The sequence below is a fragment of the Eptatretus burgeri genome, chromosome 14, assembly GCF_056783735.1.
Source record: "Eptatretus burgeri isolate ZD-2024b chromosome 14, Ebu_testis_v1, whole genome shotgun sequence".
Classification (NCBI taxonomy): domain Eukaryota; kingdom Metazoa; phylum Chordata; class Myxini; order Myxiniformes; family Myxinidae; genus Eptatretus; species Eptatretus burgeri.
Genome location: NC_140974.1, coordinates 41,505,787 through 41,520,095, shown reverse-complemented (window position 1 = coordinate 41,520,095; position 14,309 = coordinate 41,505,787). Strand labels below are relative to the sequence as shown.

Here is a 14,309-nt window from a genome sequence, read left to right as displayed (position 1 = left end):
CTTTTGTCCTGTGGTCACTTGAATTTTGCCAGGTATTGAAACGAGTTGGCAGCACATCCGCTTTGAGAACACTTGGCTGATGATGCTGTTCAACAGAACGAGTTGGTTATCTTGAGAAAAAAGAATGATGGGTATTCATCTGAATAACCTTTATGTACAATTACAATTTCTGGCAGAATGTCTTGATACATTTGTTTCTGGGTGAATAGAGATAAGATACGAGAGAGAATGCTGATGAAATTACTGCTTTTCCTCTTCATGCACGTGGCGTAATGGTCAGAGCGCCTGCTCTGAGTTTGGGAGTTTGGTGGTTCCAACCCTGGCCGAGTCATACCAAAGACTAAAAAAGGTACATGCTTGATCTTCTTTTTTTAACACTCGGCATTTAAAAAGGATAGAACATGCACATACAAGTCATGCACATACAGGAGCCTGGTGTTGGCGTAGTGGTTAGGGTGGCGGCTTGGGATCCAAAAGGCCCTGAGTTCAAGCCCCGTTGGCCGCTTGAATTAATACACACCAGGAGGTTGACTCAGCCTGTCATCCTTCAGAGGTCGGCGAAGTGAGTACCAGTGTACTGGGCCCGGTGTATGCCCTGGTTAGAATCGGTGTACCATATCCCTGTGTCGTAAGAGGCGACCAGGGTTGCGCCAGGAAGGGCATCCGGTGTAAAACCTGTGCCAAATCATAATGCGGATCATACAGATGATCCGCTGTGGCGACCCCTAACGGGAGCAGCCGAAAGAAGAAGAAGAGAAGAACATGCACATACAACCCAGCGTTCTGCTCTGTCTGCTCCATTCCCTGAGGTCCACCCCCCTGTTCAGCTCCACTTTCCACCCGTACCACCGATCAAGCCAAAAGTGTTTCTCTCTGTCCCCCTCACAGGTTATTTTATCGTTGTTTCGTGAAGGAGGCGCCTAAAGGCGGATCAAGACGGGTGGTCGGTGTTTCCAAGCATCCCCATTGGTGCACAGATGCTTCCCCTGGTTTTGGCCCTGCCCACAGGTGGACTCAGTCCCGGAAATGGCCTCATTCACTTCTGAGCCTCACCACATGATGGAGTTCCGAGGTTAATGTGGGGTTAAAGTATCTGATAGCGCTCTCTGGCCATGAATATGCACTGGACAACAAATGGGGGCCTTAATTGAGCGGAACACAAGGGCTATGCATGTGATGCTGAACAGATTCTAGGACACACTTGCACTTCAAACTACACACCACAACGTCCCAAGAACAAGCATCTGCAGTGGTACGTAGCATCCATTGTTCCCGACGTCTCCAAAGGGCAAATTGAGGTACAGTGGTTGGAGTCTGTGGTGGTGACTGTGGTGCGGTGTTCAAAGCGGTGAGTTAGGGAGTGGTGGTTGAGGTGTCATTGTGGTTGTGGTGGTTATTGGCGAAGGTAAGTGAGCTTGGATTGTGGTATGGCTTTTTATAAAGTCGTTGAAGTGGTTGTAGGAATGTTGTAGCATTGTCGTTCGAGTCTGGAGAAGGTCTGAGATGAGCGGCTGCTTGTTAATTGCGTGAGGTTTGAACACAGAATGGTGCGCATATGCAAATGAGCCACTTCCGTTGCTGGGGTTTGTTGCGTGCATGCATGCGTGAAGGACAGGTCGCGTGTGTGAAGTAAGGTATGTAAAGGACAAACAATAAAGGATGGGATTAAAGACCGAACTAAAAGCTAATACAACGTATTTTGTCCCATGAAAGCACTACACATAAGGGAAGGCCTCTCTAAAATGAATACTAATTAAATAACTGTCTCGGGACCACTATATGTTGTGTACCATTGCCTGGGGGATGCCGGGTTCGCAGAACCACAACAATATTTTTTTCTCATACTATTATGTCTTTAGATTATTCATTGTGAGAACTGTATCTGAATTTGCACTATTTCACCTTAAAGAGGTTTCCATAAGTCATTGTCTATAAGAACAAAATTATATAATTCTATCAGGTATTGTTTCAGAGGTGTTCATGAAGTTCGCTGGATTAATTTTGTACTGTACTCGTGAGTATGAAACAATGTGATTAAGGTGTGGTCGAGAGGGAAGGGAAAATAAGGATATAATAAAAAATTATCCACTTGTGTACATGCGAAAAAAGAAGTACAAGGCCATTAAATGGCCTTTAAACAGGAAGGGGTGAGGGTCAAAATGGCCACCCGCCTTGATGAGTCCGGCAGCAGTGAATATAATAAATCAAAGGAAAAACTGAAACTTCAAATAGAACAATTCTGATGCAACAGAGTTGATATTCAGGAATTGGAAGCAGTCTTGCACATCAGTTTTATGCAGCACAAATCAGTGTTAACATCTGGAGTTTCAAATAAGGCCAGGAAGTAGCCACCTTCAGACCTTATGACACAATGAGCAACAAACACCCACGGTACCAAAAAAAAAAATCAATCCTTTTGCTGAAATGTTCACAAAGAACTCTTTTGAGCTTGTGGTGTGAGTGTGCCAAAATGCCTGGAACAAATAAAATGTCACAAAGCACTGAGTTATAGATGCAACAAGAAACAGGAACAAAGAATGGAGTAACAGTGCCGACCTGAGGATTGAGGTTGGTAAGCGGTCGGCGATTCTGTGTATCAGATGCATGCCGGCGCGCAGGGTGACCGATTGTGGCTGATTGAAGACCGTCAGTTCCGTATTCTTCATATTCACTTCCAACATCCTTTGGATAAGGGGAAATTCAATTCCACTTGTGGAACATTGACATTTTTTGATCTTTAAATAAGAACATCAAAGCAAAAGCAAGTTTGAATGACAAATTTAAACTGTCTATTATTGAGTGTTCGTGAAAAGGTGTTTAGGATAGTAACAAAGCAGCTGATAGTGATGAGAAAATGTTTGAAGAGGAGGAAATACGAGGGCGAGTCAACAGATGACGCCACTTTTCATTCCAGCAGCACACGTGATGATTTGCATGAAACTCTGCATCGTGTGTTCATTGGGTGATTTGGCAACTCTGAATCAAGTGACCAAGATGGCGGCAATGTCTACAGGTGGAGAGCAAAGCTTGGAGAAGGCAGACAAAGTGTGTGTGTGTGTGTGTGTGTGTGTGTGTGTGTGTGTGTGTGTGTGTGTGTGTGTGTGTGTGTGTGTGTGTGTGTGTGTGTGTGTGTGTGTGTGTGTGTGTGTGTGTGTGTGTGTGTGTGTGTGTGTGTGTGTGTGATAAATAGTGTCCAGGGAAACCATGGGAGGCCACATCTGCACAGAACATTGTCACATGTTGATCAACTTATCTCGAGTGATCGATGCACAATGTTAGATGACATTACAAATGAAATTGTCTGGAACCTACTCAACTTTCGAAGGGTGTCATGCAGGTGGTTGCCCAATATTCTTCCAGATGTCCATAAGGCTCAGCATTTGGAAAGGGATACAGCCTTACTCAAACGGTTCTATAATGAAGAGGATGCCCTCCTGTCTCTTATTGTGACTAGGTACAAGATATTGGTTTTCTATGAAGAGGTTTAAGGTCCCGCAATGTGTTGACAAAATTATACTGACGGTGATGTGGGACATGAACGATCCCCTTTTGTTTCCGTTCCAATAACAGTGAAATGTACTGCAATCAGCTCCACAATTACGAAAAGAGAATCATACTGCCCCAAGATGGAAGAACACAATGCAGGAAACACTCATATATCGCGAGTTCGAACATTGCAGGCAGCCGATTGTCTTCCGATTTAGTTACTGCGGTATTTCATTTCAGACAATCACGGTTTTTGAGCTAAGATGAGTCATTGTTTGCGGCCGCATGTATGATTACCTCCCATTACGAGCTTTTTGTTGTTTCTCATGCACTGTTAAATGTAGTAATCAGACTAGCATAAGGTAACAAAGCTAAATTTAATCATGAATCATCATCGAACAGGAAATGACATGCACAGATACTGTAATACGAGATCAACTAGATCTAGTAAACACAGAAGTTAATAATGGTGCCCAAACGTAAAATGATGGACAAAATTCATTGTGCCACAAAGCAGAGAATGGTGATGACAATGTTCAAAAAAAATTTGAGTTGTTAGATAGGATGGCAAGAGGTCAAAGTGCAGCATTTGTGGGCCGCCATTACGGGATCAATGAATCAACTGCGTGGTAAAAGTGAGTCAAATATCCGTGCAAGTGTTCCCCCTCCGCAAAGTGCAAACGTCTCATTCCAGTCCCATGATCCTTTTATTGAAAGGATGGAAAAAGCACTTAATGTTTGGATCGAGGACCAAACACAGAAAAAATGCCTTTGAGTTTACTAGTGTATAGGAGAAACTATTGTGGATTGAGTTGTACTTTGAGTGAACTGGTGTACAGGAGAAACCATAAGGATTTACCCCTTTGAGTGGACCGGAGATACGGTAGAAATGTGTGGATCTACCAACGTTTCCATGAGGCACCCAAAACCAAAGGCTCCAGTTCAATCATAGCACATGGAACTAATCGACGCGAAGGGATTTATGTTGGAACAGGTTTTTTTTTTTACGCAGAAGAAACAGGATCATTTTGGAAGAGGATGCCATCTCATTCCTTCCTGTCCAAGCAAGGAAGATCTGCTCTGGATCAGGGCGGCTAAGGATCGTTTTACCCTTCTTCTATTTGGTAATGCAGCAGGCGACTTTGTCATGCTCCCGATGATCCAACAACCATTGCACATTCTACATCCACATATTTCTAACCTCCACCCTCCCACCTATAGCAGCATCATCATCATCTTTGAGCCAAGTCTTGTGTTTTGTATTTATGGCAGACTAGAGTACAAACAGTACGTAAAGTGCTTACCCTCACCCATCTTGCTGTTTTGTAATAAATAAAAAAGGTAAAACTCTTGCGTTTTTGTGTAATTACCTCTGCCATCGAAGGTGAAGGAGGTGATATTTTCGCCCCTTTTGGTCTGTTTGTCTGTCCGTTTGTGTGCAGGATATCTCAAAAAGTTGTGGACGGATCCGGATTAAATTTTGTAGACAGGTTCGGTGTGTGACAAGGAAGAAATAATTCAATTTCAGTGAAGATCTGGATACGGATCCGGATCTGATAATTTTTAAAGTGATTCTTCACCATTGAGATAGGGCTAAACAAATATATAACACGATGTCTCAAAGTTATGGACAAAACTTGGTGTGTGTGGCAAGGATGAATTGATTCGATTTTGTCGAAGATCTGAACCCGAATATGGATATGATTCTTCACCATTGAGAGATGGGGCCAAAAATGATGTAATACATCTCTGTACAGCATGATATTTCAAGAATGTATTGGCCCAGATATGTTCTTGTGAATCAGGCATTGCGTGGCAGAGGTATGCGCTCTCCCGAGTGCCCTTCTAGTTTGTACTGCATTTATTGTATTTACATGTTTACTTCAACGTCACACGTTTGTTTCAATTGTAATGTGTTCATTTCTGGCTGCCATCAATCTTCCTCGAAATTTTCTCATAGTACAGAAACCGAACCTCTTCTTCCCATTGGTGCTTGGTTTCCACGATCGCAGTTTTTACTCTCGTGGGACTTTCCAGGAACTTAATTCCCAGGACATTAGAGGATTTATTGGACTGCGTTTTGTTTGTTCAATGTATACCTCATGCAGAGTTAGTGTTATTGAGTCCAGCTATCTCGGGAACTACGCTTCTCTGAGAGCTATGACTTGTATGGAGAAATAGAGGAGAAACTGTAGATGTGATTTCATGTAAAGGCCGAAATTCAACAAAAAAAAATGGATATACAGCACTGTGTCCTTCCATTTTTTGGGAGCATGGATGTCGTCCCGGCCTTCAGTAATGGGGTGTGCTTCTGCAAAAGGATAATGTCACACCTCACAACTGCCTGCAAGGCAGGAGGTACCAGCACAAAACCTAAATGAGAGGTTGTCCCACATCCACTATCCAGGCCAGACCTCACCCCATCTGACCGCAACGTGTTTGGGTCATTGAAGAAGGCTCTATGTCGCAAGCAATTTGTGTGGCATGAGGACATCAATAAGGCTGTCCATGTGTGGCTATGCACCATCCCTAAAGAGTTGCACGTTGCAGGCATCATTAAGCTGGCATTGAGATAGGACAAATGTATCTCACTCCTTGGGAATTATGTTGAAAAATGATTGGCAGTATGCATCAGTGTGGGTTCAATAAAGAGCTGTGAAGAGCAAAGTGGCATAATTTATTGACACCCTCATAAAAACTATGGATATTTGTCAATTATGAGCTTTGTTCACCTTTTGTTTTAGCAAGTTCTTGACCTCCTTGAAACCTTGCTTTGCATGATCCTTTGCCTGAAAGTGGAGGAAGACAAGACAGTGTGCTGGAAGTAATAGAGTTTCATACTGCACAAGGTAGCATTTGTTCTGTGCTAGTGAAAACGAAACGCTTGCAAAACATGGCATTGTTCCGATTCCAGTGACATCACGTGTGCAACTTACAAATTTGTACATCGTTTTCATGGCTGGGTTTGCACGTGTCTTCATTGAGTTTAAAAGAGCACCGCTACTTTTCTGCCAAGGAAGGCAAACCGACACACGAGGATGAAATTAGGTGAGAGGATATCTCCAAATAGCATTACCATGGTCCACTACCATGATGAGGCAGTGTGCAATGCTTACATGGATTTTCACACATTTATATCAAGACCAGTTAAGGGTAGTGAGGTTTATAACCTCAATCTCCCCATAAGCAAGACAAAACTGGTTGTTGCAAAGCTTAAAGGGCATGCAGAATCAATTTGTAATATTTTCTGTTTGCGGAAAAATGAGAGGTTTATGCATTATAGAGCTATTCACATTGTATTCAGTCAAACAAAAGTAACAAAGATAACGTCATTTTTCTCACTCTGTCGACCAGCCACGAGCACAACCCGGATGTTTATTGTGAGAGGGTTCGATTTTTATTCAACCAACTTAGCATGATTACAAAAAACGATGTGACAGTGCTGTATGTCATACCGACAAGCCCATAAGGGCGAAATCTGGATTGGTACCTCTGCTTTCATTTATTTGTGACCATAAATCTCCATCCAAATTTGGAGGTGATTTGTTGGTACAATTTATGCACATGACATCAGCGAAATGTCACATTCAGGGTCAGAATTGCTCTTTTTGGATTATATATACACCAGCTGAAGTGCCTGTTTATGACGGGCACAACAACAGGAGGAGAGGAGATTGGGACCACACACTTTGCAGAGCGTTGGTGCTGCTTAAGCAGTGTCCTTGGCTATTGGGCACAATCCTGGACGGATCGCCAATCCACCACAATATACCAGCATGCTGGTACTCATTTTGCCGACCTCGGAAGGATGACAGGCCGAGTTAACCCCACCTGGTACTAATTCAACAGCTGAGCGGGATCCAAAGCCCACCACCCTAACCATAAAGCCAACACCAGGCATACAAAAACAGGAAGTCCCTGTAAATGCCATATATATATATATATTCTCTTTCATCTCATATAATCATGTTCTATGTTCATTGCATGAATTAATTTGTTTCAACCTAAATTATTTTGTGTGCACATACATCTTTACAATTGAATTTCAGCTCGTTTCCCTCCATCCTCCACCCCCCCCCCCAAAAAAAAGCATGCACTCATTTTAATTTATGAATCCATGGAGTTTTGGCTATATACTGCATATACATAGATATACGGTATATATATATATATATATATATATATATATATATATATATATATATATATATATATATATATATAATTTTTTTGTATTTACACCTTCACATCAACTCTGATTATTGACAGAACTAACCTCTACCATGCTCACACCAGCATGAATTTTGATCAAGAGGTTGCAAGTTAATATTAGAAGTGGACATTAGATTATTTTATTTTGATTAAGAAAAAAACCCCATCAGAGTGGGGTGAAATTGGCAATGATAAAATGTTGTTGTACAGGGACCAAAGCATCAGTATACATTCCCATTTTTTGTAATGCCTGGTCTTTGCTCCCATCTATGCTGACTTGCAAGCGTTGCTCCAGTCAGCAAGGTTGTGAGCACGAACTATTATGGCTGAATATTCGCAAAGTGATGATCTCACGGTGTCTTTCGCGATCAGTAGGACATGAGCTCTCGCCAGCACCCTGGCCAAATTAAAAATTCCTGCCCTAACCTTAGTTGAAAGTCAGGCTTGGCCAGCTGGTTCATGAAAGACTTCAGCAAAGCTTCCCCGGCCAACCCCATAAAAACATGGGAATAATAGTGGCCCTTAACGAACAAGAAGATTAGCAAAGTGATCCGACAAGTCAACAACATTTTTATTGCCTCTATCTGTTCCAATTAGTCCCTCTTTAATCAATGCTCACCTGCCTTTCACCTTTAGCGTATTACATATTGAAGCTATATTCTTCAATCAAGCTCAGGGCAGCTCCTTTGGCATGTTTTCCAGAAAGCCCCTCACCATGATGAACTTCACCACAAGTTTTTTTAACATTATAAACTTAAATACTACATTTTCAATCTTTACGACATCAGAAAAATCCTCAGCAATGTGACACAAATCAACAAACAAATGTGACCTAACTTGCGACACATGCCGATTTAGCAAAAACCCGAATGTTATATCTTTAGCTCATATAAGCATGCAGGGTGATGGAAATCACAAGAAAAAAACATTTATTGGCAAAGACAGAGGCCAAATTATAAATAAAAGTAAAAAAAAAAGAGAAAGAAATTTAAAACACAATTGTAAGAACAAAGGTTTGAAAAAGAATTTGAGAAGGTTGTATGGAAGGATTAACAAAAGAAGGGGAAAATGTATGACGTTAACGATATGGGAGGATAATGATAAGAGGAAAACGGAAGGGAATTTGGGCATGTGAATCTTCTTGAAATGTTCAAGGTAGGAAACTGGTGAAAAAGAATGTGAACAAAGAGGAAAATGAGAGCCACAGGTACCAGGTGGTAAAGCAATTTCGATTTGAAGAGGAATGTACAGAAATATAAACGTGATGCACTCATGTAGAGTGTGTAAACATCAATTGTTTAAAATCCCCAAATCTCCACCCTTCCCCATTCCAATGCTTCCCCTCATCTCCTTTTTTCTGCTGCTTGTACTGAAGACAATGTGATATGACCTCAAAGTACAGCCTCAACCCTTGCAGAGACAAGAAGCCCTTTGATAGGTTGTTCTCAGGCCCACTAATGAGGCAAAGTACATGGTCCACGACTTCAAACTCACCTTCACACTAAGCAGCCACAGCTGATATGACTTGCTGCTGCCTGGTTCACACATTGGCAAAGAGAAAGAAAAAGATGAAATTTAAGGAACCAAACCCAGTCTTCCACAATTTTCATATTTGGGAAATAAGGATAACCTTAACTACAAACAAACATAAATGTGAGCAACAGATTAGCTACATTATTCTGCATACAGTGAATATGAAACAGCTACAAGCATGGAAAAATGTAAAAATAATTTTTTTTTAAAGTTTTTTTTTTTTTCTAATCATGCAGGCAGGAGGCAGCTTACTCAAAGTTTTGGTTAGCGACCATCTACATATTACATCTAAGTAAAAAGAACAAGGAAATTTGTTGGAGCAACTAGAGAAAATTTAATTTTCACAATGGAAGGAAAGGCAGGAAAAAAGGGAGTGCGAGAGTGTGCGAGCAGGGAAAGAGACATATGATAGTTTAGTATTAAGGACATTGAACGAGCATACCCCAAAGGTTGTGGGTTCAAATTTGGCTAAACAGTATTAAGGATTTAGGTTCTATGCTTCATGAAGCCAAGCTAGACTCAGGAGAATTACCATGTTGCTGATGTACAGTTAATAAAAAGCCAGCTGGTTAATTAATATGACGTTCAGAGAGGAGATAGTCAACACTTACTGGATTACTCTGAATGCATACTTCAGGCAAGTGGACTCCAAAAGTAATCCCCCAAAAATGGTGCCGATGAAATGACAAAGGGACAACTCTAATCCCTCAAATAAATAAAAATACGAATAATACCAACTGACGATGGAAAATGTATCACGATGTTTGCATGTAAATGGCTCCTTGTCATGTTAAAATTTCAAATTTCACAGAATAATACATAAAGCGAAAAATAGTACTTTTGATCATAAAATATTTTGACGACAAAATCTGATCAAAACAATAGCCACCACTTCGTAAGGAAAACAACTACGGCATTATTAAATTTATAACGGACATCGTAGGTTCAAACATGTTACACAATCAGATAAAAGCACTTGTAAGGCATTTTATACGAACTGACATCTGTAACACAACTCTTAACACGTCTACATCTTGGAGCTACATCGTCCTGGTATCTCACTCGCTCCACCAATGTTACAAGAATTCTAATAAGATGACACCTGTATTTCACTCAATGTTAGGTAAAGCGCAGACTTGTGGTTGGTGTAAGTCATTGACATTCTCATCTCTTTGCATAAATCATCCAGAGGAATAAATTCCTCTCATTGCACTCCTGGCAAAACTGATGAAGCTTTAAAAATTCAGACGCTCTAGATAAGACGGTTTTCAACTTTTTCACTTTACATTCTTCGATGGAGAAATAAAGTAAGCTCTTTACTAATTTTTTTTAAATTATTTATAATCGTTTCTGTTTTGCATGTGTTGCCGTCTGTGTTCACGATTAGCTGTTTGACTTTTTCGCCATGTCCTCAACACGGTTGAGTCATTCTGATTCATTCGTTAATGAGTCATGTTTGATATTTGCCTCAAAAGTTTAAACAAAAGTCTACGCTTTATAATTTGAGCATTATATTATATGGCATTGAGATGCAGGATAATGAGGGATGCAAAATAGTTTGCTGCAGATTGATTTATCAGGGACCAGAATTACACTGGCCAAGAAGTCATTTTCATCAGATATAATTATATGTGGGGCTACATAGCTCTTGAGACGCTGATTCGAAATCTGTTTTTGGTTTTCCCCAAGCACGTCTAGTTTTTGTGATAAGACGATCAAAATTGAAAGGTTATTACCTTAATTATAATTAATGGAGGAGGGTCATGCAATAAGGGTTCACGAAATACTGGTGTTTCCTCTGCCTATGGGACAGTCGTGCTACCGTGGATCATTACATCAGACGTGACAATTGGCATCGAAGAATCACATATAAGCCAGGAATGATCAGTGTCCAGTTGATTCCTTTAGTTGATCAAAAGAAGATTCTCCTGCCACTTCTGCACATTAAGCTTGGTTTCATGAAGAATTTTGTGAAAGTGATGGATAAGATTAATTTGAGAGGGTTTCAATACCTTGTTGAGAAATTTCCAAACATCAGTGTAATGAAATTGAAGGAGGGAATCTTTGTGGGGCCCCACATCAGGGAGGTTCTGCAGGATGAAGGCTTTGAAGAAAGCCTCAATGTCTTCCAACTAAATGCATGACAGGCTTCCAAATGGATTTGTGGAAACTTCTTGGGTAACCACAAGTCTCCCGTATACAGAGATGGAGTCCAGAAACTGCTCGATGCATATCAAAAAATATCAGAATGTCCTTGAAATATCAAAAAATATCAGAACGTCTCATGTCCTTGAAATTACATTTTTTACATTCGCATATAGATTTCTTTCCCGAAAACCTTGGCGTGGTGAGTGGTGAGCAGGGGGAACGCTTCCATCAAGACATTCAGGCAATGGAAAATTGCTACCAAGGTTTCTGGAACCAAAGTATGCTGGCCGACTATTGCTGGATGTTGTATCGCGACAACCCGGACAAAGTTTACAAAAGAAAATCGTACGATTTTAAGTTGTTATCCATTTCTTTTTTCACAAATGTGTACTGTGTACACACAAATGTGTACTTTCACAAATATAAATTTAACCAAGTGTACGGTGTATATAACGTTTATGGGAATTATACTGAAAAATGAATAAAGTTGGAACGTTAATGAGCTTAATGTGTGATTATTATCTAAATTGTGCTGAAATTAACACCAGTCATATTTCGATAACAAAATGTGCTCGAAGAAAACCAAAAACAGATTTGGAATCAGCATGGAAAACTGGTCTAGAAAAGTGTGTTTGCATTTTTGACAAGAGAAAAAAGTTTGATTTTGTTGAGCAGTGTTATCAAAGTAAGCAACGGTTTGTCTAACAAGATGAAATTTTTAATGTATTCGTTTTAAAGTAACAGTTGAAAAACACTTATTGCTCATATATAAAAAAAGAATTGTTAACAAAATGTTTGATGCGACGCAAAGCTCTTAATTCCAAACTTTTTTTTTTATGAGCCATACTCACCTTTTCCATATCCACCACGGTCTATCTCCTCTTCGAATACATCGCTGAAACCCACACCACTGTTTAGCAACTGCAGTCGATCTTCGATGAACTGTAGGCAAGGTTAGGAATCGGTTTGAAAATGAACGAAAAATATGTTGGGTTCTAGCACAATAGTGGGTTTGGGGGGAAAAAAGAAACTTTAACTTGTGCTGGGTTCTAAAAACAGCACTTCCTGGTGAATGATTTTGAGGATAAAATGAAATAAAGACCTTCAGACGTTTAGGGTGAGATACACTAACACCAGACTCAGTGGTTTAATGGTTAGAACGTCTGCTCCGAGTCTGGGAGATTGGCGGTTCAAACCCCAGCTGAGTCATACCAAATACTTCAAAATTGGTACGTGCTGCTTCCTTGCTTGACACTCAGCATTTAAAAGGTCAGAGCACGGACAATCGCCATTGGTTGGTATCCACGGGAAGGAGGAACTTCCTCCTGAGGAACCGTCCCGCTGAGTGCGGTGAGAAAAGAGGTGCCATTGTTTTGAAGTTGCTGGTCCCCAGAGTATCACAGGAAGTGACAGCACAATTCCCTCAATCTCACTGGCTGTGTTAAGTGTTTGTCTCGTCAGTATGTCCGTGTGTGTGAGTGGCAGATCCATTATGAGCCTTAGACTGTGTATAAAAAGGAAGAGAAAAGAAAAGAAAAGAAAAAAGGCGAAACAAACTTCATTAATTCATTCTTGCTCCATGCTGTATGAAGAGTGTCCGTTCAACCAAAGCAGTTTCTTGGCTCGGGTTACAATCCTGGCCGGGTCGCCACTCTGACACAAGATGTCAGGGCTGCAATTTGGAAGTTGGCCAGGGGGCCAGCGCTAGTTTGCATACTCTTCGCGAAGGACACAAACACAGATACAGAATGCAAGTTGTACGAGAGAAGCATTTACTAAAGCAATGAATCCTGATGCAGAAAAACAAGATCACGTACATTGAAGACTTTAGTATCGTGTCAATAAATTATTTATTTTCAAAAATTTCAGATCATTTCGGTGATCTATTTCTTGCGTATGCAAATATCATGGATGTTTTGAAGACAAACACCCCCTCCCCCACCCTCCTTGGAAGGCAGATGAAGATGTCCCTTCCCTTCCTTTAGTCTCACTCCTCCAAACTTATTTCCCTTCTCTCCCTACTACTCAAATGCTTTCTTTCTTCGATCATCCTCCCTTCACCTCTCTTCCTTAATATTCCTTTCTCACAATTTTGAAATCCCCCCCTCACCCCCACTACCTCTGCCCCCTCCTCCACAAATCTCAGTAAGAAATGCATGTCGACCAATATAATATTATAGTTAGTTGGACAGGTTTATTCATTCCAAAAATTTAAAACTCCTCCATTTCATCCCTGATACTTGTGTCTGGTGACCACACCTAACATGCGTATGGTTCTGTGCAAGCATGCGACCTGGAAAGAATGCACCAAGTGGTGTTGCACATGGTGTCATCAAATTCCTCATTTCGGAAATGTTCGAAATGATGCAGAACAACGCAATATCATACTGCACATGCATAAAATAAACGGATGTTTGTGAAAATAAGTCTTAAAAAAAAATACTTGAGCAAAACATGCCAGTGAGAATGGATATTTTCAGACAGATGATAATGACACCATTTGATACATTATATGGAATGGAAGCACCCGCTCCCTACGGGAGCCGTCAAGGGGGTCATGTTATTATATGTATGCCTATTTTACTCCAAGGGGTCCCAGGATTACACACCCAAAAAATGGTTGCGATCGGTTCAGCCGTTTTTGCGGTACCTGGGAACAGACAGACAGACGGTGAATTATAGTAGGATAATATGTTTTGTTAAAATCTGTATCCCTTTACGCGGCCTGTTTCTTATTTATATTTGGATCTTGAATTGTCTTGGAGAAGGCAAGCAAGTGAAGGCCTATATAATTATTTAAAAAGGAAGGCACAACCAATAAGTTTAGCAACTCAGCAGACAAGTTTCACATCTGATGTTTCGACCACCGAGTGGTCTTTATCTGGGATTGTGTGCCAGACATTAAGTAGCCTCCCCTGTGGAGGGAGGTC

At 40.8% G+C, this 14,309-nt stretch overlaps 1 protein-coding gene across 3 annotated transcripts in view; it reads right to left on the bottom strand.

Moving 5' to 3' along the window:
• LOC147013030 (DENN domain-containing protein 1B-like) overlaps positions 1 to 14,309 on the bottom strand; it is a 251,978-nt gene that overhangs the window by 32,720 nt on the left and 204,949 nt on the right. For all 3 annotated transcript variants that reach the window (XM_085854485.1, XM_085854484.1, XM_085854486.1), the window contains 5 exons: positions 12,231 to 12,321; positions 9,193 to 9,233; positions 6,423 to 6,494; positions 6,219 to 6,275; positions 2,557 to 2,682 (listed from right to left, as the gene is read on the bottom strand). In XM_085854485.1, coding sequence (XP_085710611.1) covers positions 2,557 to 2,682; positions 6,219 to 6,275; positions 6,423 to 6,494; positions 9,193 to 9,233; positions 12,231 to 12,321 — 387 coding nt within the window. The remainder of the gene's footprint in view (positions 1 to 2,556; positions 2,683 to 6,218; positions 6,276 to 6,422; positions 6,495 to 9,192; positions 9,234 to 12,230; positions 12,322 to 14,309) is intronic.